The sequence below is a fragment of the Sebastes fasciatus genome, chromosome 22, assembly GCF_043250625.1.
Source record: "Sebastes fasciatus isolate fSebFas1 chromosome 22, fSebFas1.pri, whole genome shotgun sequence".
In the NCBI taxonomy this organism is placed as follows: domain Eukaryota; kingdom Metazoa; phylum Chordata; class Actinopteri; order Perciformes; family Sebastidae; genus Sebastes; species Sebastes fasciatus.
Genome location: NC_133816.1, coordinates 19668233 through 19689011, shown reverse-complemented (window position 1 = coordinate 19689011; position 20779 = coordinate 19668233). Strand labels below are relative to the sequence as shown.

Here is a 20779-nt window from a genome sequence, read left to right as displayed (position 1 = left end):
AGGGCTAAATCTGCCCAATTATAGCCTTTCCTCGTGATTCATTAGCAGGATTTTAATTATCTTAACACGGATTAAAGCCTTAACAGATATTCCTCGCTGATGCGTTTCACTTTAGTTGTTAATTAATTGCCTCGCAAAAGAGCCAAGAGAATCCCGAGCGGAGCCTCGGTGTCAGTCGGCTTGTTTCAGGTGTCATTTAAGCCCCGTTGAAAACAGAGGAATGGGGAAATTATAGCTATTATGGATTAGCCGCAAGTGTGTGGTTCAAGCTGTGGCCCCCATTGGACAGGAGGTAGAAATGCGTGGGACGACTCCAGCTGTGAGCCGGTCTCTCTGACTGTTTGATCTGAAGGGCCGCAGACATACAGGCCATTGAAGGGATGAAAAGTTCCATCTTCCGAGTTTTGGCCAGGTGAGGTGTTTATGAGTGAAGAATGAGAGAAAGAGAAGTAGAAGAAGAGAGAGAGAAGTGGCCACCCCCGCCCCGCCCCCACTTCCTGTCTCTATGGTGGCTTAAACTCCCATATTCCAGGGCGCACCTCTGTCACGCTCCTCCCGGTTCACCGCTGTTCCTTCAAAAAAGGATCAGACTTAAGGTATCCTTAAGCTGGGAGGTCGTACCCATCTTCCCCAGAGCACTTACATTCATCGCAATGAAATTTTAACAAGTCAAAAGGTCTGCATCGCTGCAGCCGGTTATTGGAGAGAAATGCATTAACCTCTTCTCTGAAATCTTAAAAACCCTGCTCTACAATTTCACTGACCTTGGCCTCGTTTCCAGACCTCTTTAAACCCAACTCATCTGTAATTACTGATGATGAGGGTTCCTATCTCGTCTTAGCACCGCCGCTGGGCCGAAGTGGAGCCAACAAGCCCTGCTGCTAACTCCACACGAAATAAAGCAGAACCACGAGGAGGAGCGCAACAGGAGCGAGGCCACCTTGAAGCTTCTAGAGACAGGTTAGCTAGTGGGGTAAGGCTCAGGATCGGGCCGGGGATACTGTTAGAGATGGAGCTTTTAAACTGGAGGAGGTGCTATGAGGCTTCGCAGGGGGATGCAGAGGGGATGGGGGGGGACAGGGGGGATACCTTTACATTTTTACTTTTAGTCTTATTTTCCTGCAGCAAGCACTTTAATCAGTATGTGGAGGAGAAGTTTCTGTATTTGTACCTCAGTTCTCTCAAATAAACAGCCTTTGAACACTGATGCCATTTCTCATTTAAACCAGTGCTTGAAGTAAGACGGTACCGGCACTTCTTCATTTTACTCTTTGGCATATCGTGACTTCTCAAGCTGCCAGTACTCTTCTCTGCCCTCTCCATATCAAAGTTCTCTGGGAGATTCCTAACGGCGCAGTGCCAGCGTATTTTGCAAACTGTTCGTCACAACTTTTTTTGTGATCAAATAACGGAACATTATTTTAAAAGATTTCTGAATTTGCTCTTTTGATGATTTTAGGGGCAAACACTTAATTAGATGTTCATACAAAGGCTGTTATATGTGTAAATGATAAAATAATCATTTAACTAGTAATAATAATGGTCCAAAATGATGCATAGTTTTAAGTCAAAAAAACTTCAAATTGTCTTGGGGAGGACCCCCTACTATAGGCTACAAATAACACAGGAAAGCACTTTAACTATTAACACTAAACACACCACCTTAAGTAGTAGTACTGGCACTTCAAGCACTGATTTAAACCAATGGGCAGTGATGGGCAGAATATAGCTTGTTCGCTTCCTGCACTGCCAACTGTAGCTATTAAACTGAATGAAGTGTGCTCTATCATACAAAACACATCTGACATAACTGAGGGACAAATTTAGAAGCTTTTCCCCATCCAACCTATCTGACAATGGAAAACAAACAACTCAAAATGTCAAACCATCCCTCTGAGTTCTGCCCTACACAATGCTAAAATACAGAGCGAAGGCGAGGAGACAAGGGGGTGGTATGGGAGAGGTTAGCGGGGGACAACCACGATGGATCACGGTTGGCCTACCGAGGTTCACGGTGAGTTTGACGCGGCCTCCGTCCAGCTCCAGCCGCAGGGTGTCCGCTGATTCCTTGGAGGTGGTGGCCATGAGCAGGCCGTACGCCCGCTGGGACATGAAGCGCAGCGCCACGTCCTCGGCCTCCGTGTGCATGGTGACGGGCATGATGATCTTCAGGTACATGCTGCCGTCATAGCTCAGCACCGTCGCCTCTGGATAGGGGGGGAAGGCAGAGGAAAGGAGAGGTGACAGGTGGGTAACGGATTATACAGATATCTTGACCTCTGACCTCTAAATATGTGAATGAAAATGGGTTCTATGTCATTGTTTCGTGTTGTTAATTGATTTCCAATAATAAATATATACACACACTTGCATAAAGCAGCATTTTTGCCCACTCCTATGTTGAGAAGAGTATTAAATACTTGATAAATCTCCTTTTAAGGTACATTTGAACAGATAACAAATGTGAGATTAATCACAATTAACTATGGACAAAGCTAAAACACATGCATTTTTAATAATTCTCTCATTATATCATACAAAATCCCGTGTTTGGATGTCATATCTACAACATAAGAACAAGGGAACACTCAGTGGGAACGATGATCAAAGTCATATGCGTCTGATAAGTTATCACAGCGATCAAAAGATAATATCAATCACTGCTGCACCTCTCAGGTTGAAAGTTTGATGACAACATGTAACACTACACCCCTGGGCCTTTGTCTCTTTCTGTGGTTTTGTAATTGCACCTCCATGTTGTGTGCAATTAGGGCTGCACAAGTAATCAAATATTACTTATTACTTATTAAACCCCTGTTATATTTTCATCAGATGACAAATCTACCAGCCACAGCACAAAATGAAAACATTCATTGTAACGAAAGAAAGGAAACCGGGATAAACGTTAATAATGAATCCGATACTTTCCTCAAGCTTGTCAAAAACAAAAGTGCAGCTGGTTTGTGAGACCTTCTTATTCTCACCAGGCAGGGACGAGCGCGGTTCCTCTGTCTAGAATCAGCCATGCCATAAATAGGCCGCTGTGTAGAGTGACAGTTCCCTGAGCGCTGCTCTTATTTTTGCGTTGTGGGTCGATATGCGTCATCGTGGGCTAACGTGAGTCACTGTCACGGGGTGAATGAAATGTTTAGGTTTTGGAAAGTGATGGGAGACAAGACACAGGAGCAAGACTCTGCCAAAGAAAATCATCAAACCACGGGATTCAATAAAACATTTCTCATATCTATCACTCCGTCACTACTATCAACTTCATATTACAATCCCACCTCTTTCCTATACCCCGTTTTACACAGCTTATTTTCTACGTCGCCCCCACCCTCATCCACCTCCATTGGCTCCCGGTCAAGTCCCGCATCACCTACAAAATCCTTCTCCTCACCTGCAAATCCCCCTCAATGCCCCGTCTCTGGACAGCTTAACAAAACTCCTTAAAAGCCACCTCTTCATCAAAGCCTACTGTGTGGCCTCTAGCTACTGTTGTGTTCTGTTTGTTGTGTCTATTATGTCGATGTTAAGCGTCCTTGGGTTTCTTGAAAGGCGCTGTATAAATCCAAGTTATTATTATGTCTGTCAGCTTGTTGTTTTCTGTCATTGTTGATATTTCTCTGTTTACATATACAGTATGTATCCATGTCTAGTCTTGAAGGTTTTTTGTCGTTGTTGTTTTCTGTTTATTTGTTTATATGTCGGCGTTGGTTTGTCTGTCTGTCTGTCTGTCTGTCCTTCTGTTAGCAGGATTACTCCAAAAGTTCTTGATGGATTTGAATGAAATTGTTTGGAGGGGTGGAGTGTGGCGCAATGAACAATCCATTACATTTTGGATCGTGATCCGGATTCAGGAATTTTTCTAAGACTTCCGATTAGCCTGAGCATTAAGACCACAGGGTATAACACATGTGCAGTGTAACTGATGACGCGTTGATGACGCGTGACCCCGCCTCCTTCTGAGAGCAGAGAGATACGTGTGTGGACGTGTGGCGAGACATCGAGGTGCGGCAGGAGCTGCTGGCCGTCTGCGGTGACAAAAAAACCAAAACGGTAGCTGACGGGATGACAGACAACGTAGTGTAACGTTATACAGACATAACAAGGCTGCTGAATGAGAGAGGCATCCACCGGTACCTTACACGGAAACACACCGTGTTAATAATAAGCCGACCACCTCACGGTACCGCCAGCTGTGATCTGTGATCTGTTTTTAAAGTCAGGCTTCTTGGCGGAGGTCTGCGCTCTCCGAGTGCCATTCTAGTTACCTCCGCCAAGGACGAAGGCCCAGGAAGGAAGATATGTTTTCACCATTTGTTGGATTATTGGTTTATTGGTTTGTTTGTTGGTTTGTCCGTTTGGAGGATAACTTCAAAAGCCCGCAATGAATTAATTGAAAAAAAGAAAAGACAAAAAAGAAAATGATGGTAAAATATGCTTAAAAAACCCTGTTATTGGTGAGCAAACACACCTCTTATAGACCTCACTTACATAAAAATGTGACAAAATTCTGATGAATCATTATTCTATCACTCAATCAAAACAATCCATATATTAGCACACACAAAAAATATTCATTATCACCCAAACGCCAGCTGAAAACACCATCAATGCTTTTAATTCCATGTGGCTTGGAGGCATCATGTAATATCCCCAGGGGCTTTCTCCCTCTAGTCAATACTATTGACTGCCCTTACACTCTGTTAATCTACGCACCCAGGCTATTGACACAGAGACATATGCAGCTGGTTATTAATGCCCTGTGCCACATCCCTGCAGTAACACGACGCTCCACTAGATGGCAAAAGAGCATCACCGAAACCACACCTGTCATCTGAGCCCCCAAAGACAAAACTGTTAAAATATCACCCTTCAGAATAAAGACATTTCATCCTCTATACCTCCACTGTCCTGATTTGAATCCAATCTCTCCTTCCCTCATTACCCTCCTTGTCCCTCAAAATCCCATACTGTCATGGCTCACTCACCCCCGCGGACGTGCAGAGGCACACCGTGAAGCGAGGCGCCTGCAGCTAATTGGAATGAATCAGGCGTACGTGGTGCTGTTCGACTGGCTCGTCTCCCCCTCGCCGTGGCGTACGCGCCACCTGGGTTTGCGTGGCTGACACAGATGGCGGCGGTAGGCCTGGCTGCTCTGTCACACTGTTGCCTGCCCTCCCTTCCCAGCCAGCGGGCCCTAATGCCACCCAGCCCCGGGTGGTGTTTGGTTCACACATGGCTCCCTGTGGAGCTCTTACTCTTACTATACAGCAGCTGCTTGGTGTTGTGAAATACAAGGCAGCATGTTGTTGAAACGCTCATTCTACACTTGTTCTCTCTCGTTTCTGCTTTATTGGATGGAGTTTACAACATGACATTGTAAACATTGAACAACAATTTAGCAAGCATTGTTTCACGTTTTGACCATATGTAGTGTTCCATGGCTCCTTTATGAGAAGTTATGTTCTGCTTCACTGTAAGAAAGGTTAATGTGTCAATCTGTAATGACACAATGGCGTATTTTTTTTCTGAATTGTGTAAAACACCATTTTATAAAATGGGTAGCGCAAATAGAGCAATCTGATTGGTTCATAGTCGTGATATAATAACCTCACACTTCAGCTATGACGTCTAATTCCTTTGCACTTTCAGTATAACTAAAAAAACGTTAGGCTAATGTGTTGTCATGGTTATTTAGCGACAAGGTGATCACTTGGGCATGTGTCTATAACTTTCATATTGCCATAATTGATGACCGTTTTATAAAAAAAACAGCTCACTTCAGGCTGTGATATAATCACAACATACCACGGCCTGTCGTGAGCTATTGCTTAAAGGAACGGTGTGTAGGATCTGGCCGTATCTAGCGGTGAGGTTGCGGATTACAACTTCTCCCATGTGCCAAGCCTGTATCCTACTGCTGCGGTGGCCGACACGAAAACGTGAATGGCCCTCTCTAGAGCCAGTTATTATAAGAGTAGCGTGTGTGTGTGTACGTGTGTGTACGTGTGTGTACGTTGGAAGTGAGTGGTGAAGTAAGGGAGAGAGCGGCAGCGATGGGAGCGAGTAAGGAAAAGTTAAAGGGACAGTGTGTAGGATTTGGTGGCATCTAGTGGTGTGGTTGCAAATTGCAACCAACTGAGTACCCCTCCGCTCACTCCTCCCGTTCCACGCCATTCGCCTCGCTCAGAGGCCATCCTTACCATAATAACACTACTTTAGGAGGAACAAAAGTCAGACGGCGACTGGCAGTACCACGGTTTTGCACTCTCTTTTTACCACAGTTTCACAAGAATGGCTCATTCTGAGCTAACGAAAACACAATTCTTAATTTCAGGTGATTATACACTAATGAAAATATACTTATATTGAATATTATATTTCATTTACGCCAATAGATCCCCCTAAATGCTACACACTGGTCCTTTAAGTGTACTATTGCAAGCTAGATGCATGTGTAGCTGTTCAGAAACTATGTTGAGTTCCCTTCAACACCCCCCTCCTTACCTATCTCACAGTTGGTCCCCAGGAATCCGGTGCCGATGCAGTCACATATGTAGCGGTTCCAGCCCTCTTTGCACAGGCCCGCGTTGCCACAGGGGGCGCTGCTGCACCTCTTCTGCAGCTCGCGGGTGCAGAAGCTGCTGACGCCGAACGCGCTCTGGATCTCGGCCAGGCGGCGGACGTCGCGGCTCTTGCCGTCGATGAAGAGGTCGCGGACGCAGCCCACGTAGCCGTAGTTGAGCAGCGCCGTCCAGACCTCCGGCGGCAGGATGAGGTCCGACTTGAGCTCGGGCAGCCCGCCCAGGTACATGTTGCTGTCCAGGTCTAGGATCTCGCTGCCCTCTGGGGAGCTGAAGGGCATGCTGCGGCTGTTGACTGAGATGGATCCTAAAAACACAAACAAGTTATCCATTAAATATTAAAATCATTTCTGATTAAACATTGTGTGGTCTGGATGGGAGGGAGAACGGGTGGGTGGGAGGTCAAGTGGCTGAGTGAGTGGGAGAGTGAGTGAATGGGTGGGTGGAGCAGTAAGTGGATAATTTAGGGACATAGAGCACAGACGGAGGAACATACAAGAGACGGGGAGAATGGATGACAGTAGAGAGTGTGTGTGTGTGTGTGTGTGTGTCTAATGTGTCTGTAATAGGCTAAATGGAGGAGAAGGGAAGCAGAATGCAGCGGGGAGTGGGTGAAACAAAAGGCCCTCTATCTTTCTGTGATTAACGACTCCGTCTTAATTTTCTATTAAAAGCCAATTACAGCGGGAGCAGCGGTGAGATCACGTGCACGCGCTCGCACGCACACGCAGACACTCGTCCACACCCTTCCTCATTATAAGACGCCATTAGGGGGAGATATAATGTCCTAGGTGCTTGCCCACCTACAGATCATTCATCAGACACCAGACACTCAGGCATGCAGATGCCCGTTTGTGCCCACATGCTGGCAGAGACGTCAGAGCACTCTTCAGGTAAATAAACATACGTTAACAAACACCACTACATGCACTATTAAAGCAGCAGTGGGTAGAAATGGAGGAAATATGATTAAAAAAGTTATTATAAAACGGTCGCTATATCCTGACAGTAGTGCATGAGACAGGTAATCTGACAAATATCATGTGCCTATGTGTCCTACAGTGTTCCTAATGGCATCTGCAAGATTTCACAGACCGTAGGAAAACAACCAATCAGAGCCGAGCTGGAGCCTTGCCGTCTCTGAGCAGCTGTCAATCACTGGCAAACTCCAATCAAACGGTCAAACTAGGCAGCGCTGATCAAATATGAATCAATATTCTGTTACTGTAATGCCTATTTCTCTCCTCAAATGGTTTCAGAAACATATTGTAGTGTACTGTTTAGCTGTAAAATGAGAAAGTCTGAGCAAACTGCGATACAATGAAGATGGTAATATAGCTGATATGCACTTGATATCACATTTGGGGTTTGATTAGTTTATGTATTGTGTAGTTAACCTTACCCCCCCCTTATACATTCTCTGTCTGGACAGGTTTTTGTTGTGTTGAGCGGACACGGTACTATTTAGGAGGAAACTCATGGAAAACTGCAGCGTGGATAATTTGCATTGGACCAGGTGTGCATCGTTGTTGATGCGGAAAAGTGCATATTTGTGGTTTTGTATAAGCATATACAGTATGCACATATAAGAAACAGTAGACAGAACCACAAGAGTGCAAGATGACTGTGCATTTTCTTTTTTTTTAATCCTCAAAGTACTGTTTGCTACAGCCAAAATTACACTTTTTGGTCTTGATGATTAACTCTGTTGATAAAATCCAACAGATGTTGATAATTTTCTGATATGATGCTAATTGTGAATGCTAAGTAAAGCAGTATAACAGATATCTGATTGACATGAATCTGCTTCTTGGTGTGAAAATATGAACCAGATCGGCTATAAAATGTGGATGATGAATGTGAATTGATAATCATTTGTGCAATTCTAGATTAGTTGACAGTTTCAACAGGATAAGTTTAAAGCAGCCCTCACCTTTCCTCCCTTCCCTCTGGAAATCCACATGGCACCACTCCCCGTCATTGACCTTCTTGTTGCTGGCCTTCAGCTTTGTTTTCCCAGAGCCCATGTCGATCAGCAGGTACATATACCCCTCCAGCAGCTCCATGGCAAAGTAATCAGTCTTCAGCTCCCTGCCGGGCTTCTGCTCTTTGGGGCCCTGAGGGCGGCCGTGGCTGAACAGCAAGAGCCCGCTAGGCTCCGTGGTGCGGAAGTCGAAGGAGATGGAGCCCGTCTTCTTGGTGTTCCACTTGGGCAGGGAGATAAAGGACTCGGGGGTTTCGAACGTGACGGGGTCCAGGGCTGCCACGTCCTCGCAGCGGAACACCAAGTCGCCGTTCAGGGTGATCTTAGGGTCGCGCTCGATGGCCAGCTGTGACAGCTCCAGCTTGAAGTCGTTGTTCTTGTACACCACCTGGAGAGCAGAGAGGGAAGCAGTTGGTTATAACGTATAAAACAGTGGTGGTGACGTGTGATTGCGGATTCAAATATAACATCTAGAATTAGATTATTATTACAAAATGGACTTTTCTACAGCTTAATATGCAGCTGCAACAGAGAAGAACATCCTGTCCATAATCCTGAGATCCCACAGATGCATCCTAATTGCCCAAATTAATTTCAGGTGTCAGTTTTAGTAGCTGCTGGGAAATGTTGTCAGCATGGGGAAATGATGGATCAAGACATGAATGAAATACCTGACTTCTCTTGAACAGCAGTATGAAACCAGCTTTGATAAAACGTGCTAGAGGAGTTTTTCTATCTCTGACCAACGACCCCTCGACCGAAAAATCTCGGTCAGATGAGTACCGATGCTCCGTCATTTGGTAAATCCCTCACACTTTGAACATTTTCTTTTAAAATGTTTATTGATTGTCAATAATGAATAACAATGTAACTGTACAGGGGAATTATTATTTTTTCCCCTCAAAAACAGGAAAAAAAATGAAAAAAAAAAAATAATAATAATAATAAATTAAAATAAAATAAAATAAAATAAATAAATAATAAATAAATAAATACATATATATATATATAAATAAATAAATAAAATAAAATAAAATAAAATAAAATAAAATAAAAATAGTTACTTGAAGGCTGATGCTGTTTATATTGATCGTATCTCTTGTCATGGAAAAATGTAAAATATTATTAATCATATTGTTTAAAATTGTAAAATGTACTCTTCCCTGTTCCCCGGGTTGTATAACGTATTTCCTGTAGATTCATAGAGGACATAATGTATCTAATCTAGTGTAAGTGGGAAGGAGTGGTGGATCACTGAACAACCACTTAAGGTCACTCAGTTGTCCAGGTTCTCCCATTGACTTTACTGACGTATGTGTGTGTGAGTGTTGTTGTGTGGGTGCACTCAATGATTCAAACTGTGATCACCGCTCTATAGACTCTCGGTCAAATCCATAAAGCGTACAAACTATTAGTTGTTTTTCGAAAGCTGCAGCTCAGAAATGTCAGTATATATGCACAATAAACTGGAAAAAAAAGAAGTGAAAAGGCTCCGGGGGATACTCAGACGCAGGGAGGAGTGAACGTTGCTCACGGCCTTGATGTAAATGTCTCCGACAGCCTTTGATGAAACGCGGCTCTATTGTTCCAGCTCAAAGTGTGCGTCTGCGCCTCACTATATGCATTCATAATGGATTAAGTGCTAAAGGCAGAGTAAATTATCCTTGTGTCTCATTGTTTCAGCTCCCCCTTTTATTTGTTGAACACTCTGTTTTGAGAGGCCGTCCTCAAGGTAATAGTGTGAAGCAGCTGAGGCCTTTGCGTTTGTTTGCGTTTGTGTGTTTTCTCTCTCCTGATTCCAGTGCTCTTCACACTCTCTCACACACCCACACATACCGCCTGACAGGTAATAGGAATGTAGAGAAGTTTTTGCTCTTTCTCTCTCTTTGTTTTTCTGGTGCTGTCGCAGCTACGAGGTTATGAAGATCATCCTGTTATTGTAAAGTCTCAGGTTCGATCCCGGCAGCAGACAGAAAACACCTAGCTGCTCATTGTGTCGGGAGCTTAACAGTCTTTCTGTAGTGCTTTATCAGTTATCCTGTTGACTATAATGTGATATCATTACACACCATTTAATGTATTGTTGGTATGTATGGATACAGGATGTAAACTCTGGTCTTCTGGGTGAAAGTTCTGTGTCTCTAACCTCCACCCCATATGCAGTTTCAGGCTATATATAATACAGATTTCCGCTTCTGCTCCCGTCATAATTACTACGTCGATGATGGGTGTAGCAGGGCCCTACTGACCCACAACTAGGAGGCTTACAACCACTGATAACGCCCATTTAATGAGCTGATAACAGTCTAATCGGCTGGAAAATCAACTTGTAGGGATTTGAAAATGACTTGAGATAACAGCGAACATGAAGTTCTCAAATCTATTTTTTTGTCAGGCTTCAATTTAAAGGGTGAAATTAGGCACGACTTAGATATCTGGATCCATTAGATAGATTACTGATTATTTCCTCTTCTTAAAGAATACATTGCTAGTGTGATTATACCAGTGAACTTTAGTCCACGAATGAATGCTGAATTATTATCTCTGTGTTTTTTGTATTTGCACCACTGAAAGGCTCGTCCACTGTATTGGTTTCTAATTTCACCAGACTGCTGTTGTCATTCCTCATGGTCTTTCACGCTATCTCTTTCAAATGCCCTCCAATCTTACATTTTTTTTTTTTTTTCACACGCATGCTCTCTCTCTCTCTCTCTCTCTGTCAAACAGCACACCTACGCACAGGCAGAGGATGAAAAGCAAGAGAACACAGATATGCCGGGTTATTCCTGAACTTAAGCCTCCTTCGGTTATCTGCTTCTTTGGCCACGCTGCCACATGCACTGTACACCTCATAATGTCGTCATTAGCGGAGATTAGTCCTGGTAATTAGCCACGATAACGCTAAAACTGGCAGCTAATAAGGCGTGAGCTCTCCTGGCTTAAGGTGTTAGAAAAAAAAGAGGGGTGAAAGAGAGAAAACGCAGTGGGAGGAGGGCTTTTCATTTCATTTATTTTTGAGGTATCTATTTTTGTGTATTCATGCTGCTGTTTCTACAAACAAATAAATGAAAAAAATGCAGGCTGGTGTTCTGCTTTTTACAACGGATCATAGAGCGTGTAGGGAAAAGATGAGGCAGGAAATAAAACTGGCAACATGCTGCACCCGTAGACCGTATATAAGAAGTGAACGTAGTCACTGTGACGTCACCCATTGGTTTGTGGACTGTCGTTGGTTTTTGCCAAGAAGTGGCAACCACAAGTGAGACGAGGGTGGAGCTAAGCACAACCGAACGCTGAATAAGACATTTTTTAGGCGACCAAAATTTAATTTCATGAAGTGAAAACACACTGTGAAAGGGTTAAAGTTCTAAGATCGGTCAACGCCGTGTTAGCGACCTGTCCAGGCCAGGTAGCCACTCCCTAAAGCATCCCCGTCTTTATGGTCTATTTGACTATAAATGGGACCATAATTTACAAAATGAAAATCATGCTGTATTGAAGAAGACTTGAAACTAGCGATGAGACCATAAACTCATGTTTACAATGTTTACTGAGGTAATAAATCAAGTGAGAAGTAGGCTCATTTTCTCATAGACTTCTATACAATCAGACTTCTTTTAGCAACCAGAGGAGTCGCCCCCTGCTGGCTGTTAGAAAGAATGCAAGTTTAAGGCACTTCAGCATTGGCTTCACTCTTCAGACTCTGGAGTTGCCCACTGGCTGCACCAGATGACTTTTAGGCCAGTTAGTGTCTGCAATGTGGGCCAATATCAGACATCCGACATCAAGACAAAAATCCCGATCGTCTAAAATGAATATCAAGATCTTATTCTGCAATAATACTTCTACTCTGGTCATGAGCAGATTTGAGTATGGAAACTGCATGAGCTTTCCTCTAGCATCCCCCTCACTACTTGGTGCAAACCTTAAAGGTCAACTGTGAACAAGAGACAGCTAAATGTAATGCTGATTATAGACTAGGAGCTGCCATATTTAGATGAAGCTGTAGCAATAGCTGCATCTGACATCACAAAAACGTCTTTCAACACACTAATCAACACCGAACAATGCACATCTCTGAGCACATCCATGACTAAGAGACCAGATGTCAAACTAGTTGATTAGGCAGAGATGGGACATCACCGACACAGTGGCAGATTATCACGCCAGCTTTCAACATGTCATTAACGTCAAGACTTCTGATGTCAGAGGGATTTTATGCAATCCAGCGTGTCGGCTGCTTGGCAGTAATGTTAGCTGACCAGACGGAGGTCTCTCCATGAATCACTGCTGATCCTAGTGTTGGCTTTTCCTGCTTCAGCCTCCCGACCGCAGTCAGAAGGAACAGGGGAGACACTGGATTTTTGTTCGGAGACGATAACGTTTCTCGCTGCGGAGCCCCGTCACTTCAGGAAACAAGACACGGGAAACCTCTGTTGGTCTGGAGGAGCTGCAGCATTTATTTCTGCACAAACGTCCACTGTACATTCACTACATATTCTCAGAGTTAAACTAACTCTGCTGCAGTGTGGAGTGTGCGCGCATGCACGTCAGAGATGGAGCGAGTGAGAACGAGCGCGGTGTGTGAGTGAAGACAGGCAGGCAGAGGAGCAGAGACTCCGGCCCTGGAGACCAAAGCTACGGTCTCCCCTGTGTCTTCTGACCGCGGTCGGGAGGCTGAAGCAGGAAGACTTAACACTGTTTTGCAAGACGGGCTTCACTAGATATAACTTTGTGGTTTTGGTGCTTCCGTGTAGTTTGTGTTGGGCAGCGTAGCCACACGTGAGCACACATGGGACATCGACCTGCAATGATTTATACGCGTAAGAAGTTACAAACAGTCACTTTAACTAGAAAGAGACAGAGGAGAAATCAGCAAAATCATCTTGAGCAGTGCTGAAATCAGAGTGTGTGTGTGGCCCCGACATGGACTGTGACTGGGGCTAAAGCCTTCCTCAGGGGTGACTCCATTAATTTGCTTTGTCATTGAGAAACTCCACGAATCTAACACCCTGCAGGTCAGCAGTACAAACGGAGTCGTTTTTTTCTTCCTGATGTACTTGGGGTTCGATGAGCCCACACACCACATAGTTTGAGCCTGCTTTTGCAAGTGTTGCGATTAAAGAGCTGCGGCTTTTCTTTCCTTCTCCACTCCAAAAGATGGGAGGACATATCAAAGAGGCGCTCTCGTTCACTCCACTGCTTCCTGTTTGGTGCTGGAGAGAGCACACCTATTGGTTGTTGACAAGGTTCGCGTCATTGAACTTACGATAATATCAAACTTGATTTTATCGGGATGTCAAGACGAGGAAAAGACTGACTTAAGACAGCTTGGACTGAGTTGTATGACCACCTTACACTAAACGATAGAGATCACGGGAGCGCGCCGCAACTCTAGCAGAACTAGAGTAAGGCCGCCATCAGGGATAAGAAAACTAGTAAAGGGCAAAGGGCAGGCTTTGCAGCAGCGCCTTTCCAGCTGCAAAGTCTCAAACGATTGTGTGTTTGTGTGACAGGTGCTGGACGACTCCAGAAGATTTTATCGCGCAACAAAGGTGAGACTAGGGGGAGGCTGCAGACAAAAAGAGAGCGCATCGATATGAAGTTGGGAGGGCAGGACGGGAGAGAGAGCGAGGCCAAGGAGGAGGGCCGGAGCATTCATCCAGCGCACGGAATCAGTCGAAGAAATCAATTTTTAATTTGGCCGTCAGGATGGCAAAGCTGGCGTGCCAACACCGCTACCGTGGACTTAATTACACAAAAGTGCCCCCGAGAAAAGGGGAAGATGAGAGGAAGAGAGAGGTGGGGAGGAGTGATGAGAGAGGTGGGAAGAGGGGAGAGAGAGAGAGACTGAGATGGAGGGAGGGGTGTGAAATGGGTGATAGCAAGGTCACTGCCTGGGAGAGGGATGGAGAGGCGGAGGAGGTTGCGGCGGAGAGACAGATGGTGACGTGCAGAAGAAGAAGAAGAGGAATCTGTAGAAACAGGACTAGGGGGCTGAGGAGCAGAGAGACCTGATTTCACACCCAGCCACTCTGACCGGGAGCCTAGAAAACATGCACATACATCACACGGTGTATGATCCTAGCATGTGGGTGACTTTGAACATATGAGCACACACACACACGCAGCAAATAAAAACTTCATAGAGCTTCAGTAGCCTCTTTTGGTGCCTTTTTACTCTTCTTCTGCTGTGCTCTTCCTTTGGATTTCGGCTGCCTGGAGGGTATCGGCCAAGCATATCAAAGGCGTTTGACCACGGTGGCGGCATGAAAGCCTTGCCCCGGACCATAACGCCACTGATAATCCGAGCTGTGCCACTGAACTAGCGCGGGATGAAACACACCGCTGTCTACCCCCCGACCGTTCGCTTTCCTATTTATTTGCAGCTGCTACTGTACTCCTCCACCTCGCTCTCTCAGTTACTCTCAATGCGGGTTTTCTGCATGGTTACCTTTCTGGCTCAGTCGAGCTGATGTAGTCATTAGAGCTTGACCGCAGCTGAAAAGTTGAGCCCATAAAACACAAACACCAGGAAACACAACCGGTAAGATCCAGCCTCGTGTCTGAATCAAACAATATATCTGTCTGAACTGTAAACACAACTTCAGAAAGTAACACATTTCAGGGCCTGTTATTGAGTCTTAAATGTATTACTTTAACCTCTTCCACTCCTTAAGGGCGCCCTCGGCCGACTATACTTTTTTCAGAGGCTGTAGCATGCTCAGTTTAGAGCATCTGAAATGATAAAACCTAAGGAATCCATTGGTACCAACCATGTCATGTTAGCATGTCGGGAAAAATGCTAAATAACACTACAAAGTTGGGCTACATTTTGGCAAGGATAAACTGTCATGGCCATTTTCAAAGGGGTCCCTTGACCTCTGACCTCCAGATATGTGAATGTAAATGGGTTCCATGGGTACCCACGAGTCTCCCCTTTACAGACATGCCCACTTTATGATAACCACATGCAGTTTGGGGCAAAAACCATGAAGCTTTTTGCATGCAGTATAAAGGTTTTTGCCTATTCTAAAATATTTCTGCATCCTGGGGTCCATAAACAGTCTTTGAATTACATAAATTGGGTATCACTGTAAAGCTGTGACTCTTGTGGATTCAATGAGCCCAACTGTATTCATGTGTAATGATGTTAGTCCCCATAGTAGCCATTTCATTGTAGTGAGACCATTTCTTAAAACTTGACCTCACTGTATAAAATGACCTGTGGTGACCTCTAGGATAATCACAGCCTCATAAAACTTTACAGCCACAAACTAAAGACCTAGAGCATTCAGAGGATGGATGGCTTTACTTGCTAGATTGACAATAAGGGGGTTTCTGAGCAGTTTCCAGACCAGAAGTGCTCACCATCCAATCGCCGAAAAACACAATTCTGGCAGAAATCTCCAAATGTCAAAAGTCCCAAATCACAGCATGGCTTTTTTAATGGTGTTCCTAGAGGTTTTGGTGTCTTAATGTGGTATTTTGGAGGGATTATTGATCATTTTTATCGATTCTCGGGTGGTAAAAAAAGTGGTTAAATTTAGCACCAAATCTGTGTAACAAATGGTATCAACCCAAAAATTGCTGCAACAACTTACGAGACATAAGTGAGCATGGGGATGTGCATCATATACTTCTATCACACTGCTCTGAGCCCTTATACACTAAAAATGTATTAATTAATGTGTATGCCTGATGTATGACTAGAGCAATTAATCTTCAGGTTGCCAGCTTTCAGATGATGTACACCACTTCTATGTGACATCTACTGTTGACCTGCTATCTCCCCCTAAAGACCCCCTGTACTCCCTTAAAGAAGACACAAAAAGGTCTATGAAAAAGAAGAGTAGAGAGGAAAATGTTAAGAAAAGAGTTACTCACAGAGCCTAATGTATATATAGATCGTTCACATTGGCGGCACACACCTGGTATGATACCTTACGAAACAGAGTCAACAGTACAGTATAGAAGTCTTAAAACTGTCTACAGCAGGCCCGTAGAAACTGGGAGAGACTGTCTCTTGCTGTCAGCAAACTGCTTCCCTTGATTTGAGGAAAACAAGATTTTGAGATTGTATACTTGACAACATTTTGAGCCTTGTTTGGCAGTGCTGACCCAAAACCAGGCTGCTAAATGAAAAATGCAGCCCTTGGCAGAAGGTCAAACATGAATGTCGGCGTCTGATGTTTACAGTAACACTACTTCTCTCTTGGACATATGCCCTTCCCTCTCAATCATATCTTGCTTTTACATCAAAACTTTCACTTTCCTTTTTTTACTTTTGTCTGCTATCCAATGACATTTGTAGCTGATGGATGCAACTCTATTATTCCTTAAAACAAGTTATTTTATTCAACACTATACCTATAAAACGTTATATAAAATGTAATAATTATTTGACTTCTGGCCAGGGTTGATACATTTTACACAAAAAACATTATATGCATGTTAAATTTCAGTGTTCAAATTGCATCGTAGCTTTTGGGGGATGATCAGGAAATAAATAATGGTACTTTTATTTTAATATTTGCTTTGATTAAAACAAAATCTTGGCATTAGTAGTTTTAATGATGTATTATAAGCTGCTTAGAGCTAGTATTAGGAAGTTACACAGGTCATAATTCACTCTCTATTATCTATTTTATATTGCTCGCCAAAAACTTAACTTGATTACATTTGAACACATCGTGATAAAGTTACAATTTACTTTTGCCCAATACTCATTTTTACTGAATAGATTCTGAACACACCATAATGTGCTCCATTAACGTTAGTAGCTCCGTTATTTAACCAAGCAGGACTGTGCTGCCCACTGACTACTTACAGCTAACGTTATGTTCTTATGTTTGTTCACAGTGTCACATTATCTGTGAAAAAGAGGTTGCACCACTCAGGTTTAGTAGCGTCATGCTTTTGAGCGTTTTTTTGTCTCTCCGCCGTGGCTCCGGTCCCAAACAAACTGAAACATGATACAGCGTGGGTATGCATCATTGTGCATGCGTAACTGTCGGAAAGCAACAATAAGAGGAGTCAATAGTCACGGAGGCACGAGATGCCAAGGAATCAGACAACGGGAACAGCACAATTCTCTATTCCCATCCCTTATTTCCTCTGAGCAGCATCTATTCTTGTTGGGAGATTACCCAGTCTAACCAACACAGTCTTAAACGCTCTACTCTCCAACCATCTGCTCTGACTTTCCATTCCCAGCGCTTGTCTCACAATACCTCTTCACTTCCACCTTTCTTCGTCACCGTTAGCTCTCGCCATTGTCTGGCTTTCCTACCGTTCACACCCCTCCCCCACCTTCCCTTTGCTCTGTATGTACGTTGACTGTAAATCTGGCCTTGTCTTGATGAGAGAGCATAGTTAAACGCCTTGGGAAGTTTAAGACCCACTGGGGATCCTTCTGATAGCAACCCAAATAATGAAAATGTAATTCTACAGGCATAATTAAGTTAGAGATGGGGCGATTACTGTGCGATCCATTAAAAGCGATGGCAAAAGTAATTACTTATTCAATCAGCGGCGGTTTTATGAGGAAATGCGATGGCACCATGTTGCGTCGCCTCTATACAAGTCATTACATTTACAAGGGCCTAATACGTTAAGCTGTGATTGGTCCTCTTGACAGCTTGTTAAACTGTGAATTAAAGCCCGCTGGAAATAAAAGTCATTTTTTTTGTCAAAGTTGAAGATATAAAATGTTTATAAGGCAACTGTCCTCTACATATTCATACTGTGTATGTTGTTGCATGGCTATGGAACTTTCTGTTTGTGATTTTCTTCCGTCCCACTGTGGGTGTGTTTGGTCTGCAGAGTGGTTGGGAGGAGAGGAAACAGACACTTGAAAGAGATTCAGGATATTGTATGTCTGCCACCTCTCACATATGGGAGTTACTGTATATCTGCACAGACTGATAATTCAGGTGTCAGAGTCAACACAAATGGGTTTGCGGGGGTGCGTGTGAGGATGACGCTACAGCACAGTCGAACACGCTGTGTGTTCTCACTGCAACTTTGTGATGCACTGATTGAACAATTCTGCGCCGATACCGATTGTTAAAATAACAATTTCGCCAAAAGCCAATACCAATGTTTTTGTTTTTGTCTTGTTTTTGCTGTTATTTATTCCCATTTTGTGCCAGGGACACAAATACTTATTCATTATTAAAACAAATAACTGAGCTCTTTTAAAGTATGTCATCACACTGTCTTTGAAGGAGGACAAATTCAATCATACAAATGTATGAAACAACCTTTAATATAACCTCCTTTCACATGAAATCATTTCACTTTTTTAAATAACTGCTTCAAAAGGCTTTTCAGCTGCTATAGTCTACAATTACTTCAACGAGAAGAATGTTTCAGAACACAGCCCAACAAAAATATTTGTTCTGTGAAACATAAATTAAATGTAAAAGTGATTAGAAACATAAGCAGTGTTTCATCACACAGTCTGCACATATATTAATGTATATTTGGTGACCCATTTTAGCATTTTTCTTTTTTTATCCAAGAGAACGACACCATCTGCAATTGATTAACTAGTGGACTAGTAGCAGCAAATCCTGCTCTGCTGGCTCTACCTCGCTGCCTCAGCTGCCCAGGCTGCACAGTATGGAGGATGTTCCCACTGTAACCTACTGGGCGCTGCGTCACCCCTCGTTGGACTGACGTGGCTTCTAGAGACACATTAATGCACACATGAGTTATGGCTGTGGCTCAGAGGGTAGAGCAGGTTGTCCACCAATCGGTAGGTCGGTGGTTTGATCCCCGGCTGCTCCAGGTCACATGTCGATGTGTCCTTGAGCAAGACACTTAACCCCAAATTGCTCCCGAAGGCATAGCCATCGGTGTGTGAATGAGTATTTCGATTAGATCCTGATCGGCAAAGTTGGCACCTTAGCAGCCTCTGCCATCAGTGTGTGAATGGGTGAATGCTGACATGTAGTGTAAAAGCGCTTTGAGTGGTCAGAAGACTAGAAAAGCGCTATATAAGTCCAAGTCCATTTACCATGAGGTCCGTTCTCATCCAGACTGCAGTGGTTGTTTTTAAGAAATCTTGTAAGCCATTGTTTTACAGCTTGATTTGTCATTGAACATAACAACGTGTAATACTCAAACACGGCCGACTTTTTCTATCACTTTCTCCAACACAACATTGACAAAATTGACAACAGATAAACATCAGCCACAGCCACCGGCTAATGTCATCTTATTTGCCAATAGGGCGATGGCAATCAACAAGGCTGATACCAATGTTCGATATTTTCCTTGATTCTTTTCTTCATTGCTATTTTATTTGGAACAAAACAATCGTACCAATAGTTTCGGACACTCACCAACTGATATAAACATAGCTGAGAGTGGTCTAAATCATTTTCACAACCTGCTAGCATGAGGCAGGGAGATGCAGTACAAAGAAGAGTGTGTGCATGGTTGCATGTTATGTAAGCTACATACAGTATATATCCACATATTCACACTCACATCTTTAAGGCAGCCCATGAAGTTGTTGCTGACTGGTGATCCGGGCAGGTCCGCCGTGTTGGGGCTCCCTCCGATGTAGAAGAAGTCATCGGACCCCAGCATGGTGTAATCTTCCTGGGTGTAACCAGTGGTGGTCAATATGCCATCCACTGAGATGGTCACCTGGCATAGGCATGGCCCAAAAGAGATAGAGAGAGATAGAGATAGATATGTAGAGATAGAGAGCGATGAGAGTGGAGATGAATTAGAAGAATGAGGAGGAAAAACAAGGAAGAAAGTGGATTAAACACCGGTGGTAGGTGGTTTTGTCCCCTAAGTGGTATCGCTTGGTTGGTTGCTTTTGGTGCCACTCAGACTGGGGGCTTTCACTCTTGAGTGCAGTTGCTAAGAGAAAACCAATAGAACAACGTTCACTGTGTAATCACAGACTCCTGATTTAACTGAGTAATGGAAAAAGTAGGCTTCAACTGTATCCTACACTGGATTAAGTACACTTTAAAGACATGTCAAAATCAATATTACACTATTTATATCAATATCAACTGGGCTTTCCCTGCGTTTGGCATAGATTTTCCGCAGCATTCCTTTAGTTCCTCACTCAAGGAACTACCAGTTAAAAAATAAATCCCCCTTTCAATATCAAATTGCCTCGAGTCTCGTCTTTTTGTGCAAGGTTACACATTCCGCGCCGCACGTTTGATCGCTA

At 43.7% G+C, this 20779-nt stretch overlaps 1 protein-coding gene across 14 annotated transcripts in view; it reads right to left on the bottom strand.

Moving 5' to 3' along the window:
- Positions 1 to 20779, bottom strand: part of nrxn2b (neurexin 2b) — a 795015-nt gene that overhangs the window by 416223 nt on the left and 358013 nt on the right. For all 14 annotated transcript variants that reach the window (XM_074624795.1, XM_074624794.1, XM_074624809.1 and 11 more), the window contains 4 exons: positions 20074 to 20235; positions 8524 to 8962; positions 6514 to 6897; positions 2004 to 2207 (listed from right to left, as the gene is read on the bottom strand). In XM_074624795.1, coding sequence (XP_074480896.1) covers positions 2004 to 2207; positions 6514 to 6897; positions 8524 to 8962; positions 20074 to 20235 — 1189 coding nt within the window. The remainder of the gene's footprint in view (positions 1 to 2003; positions 2208 to 6513; positions 6898 to 8523; positions 8963 to 20073; positions 20236 to 20779) is intronic.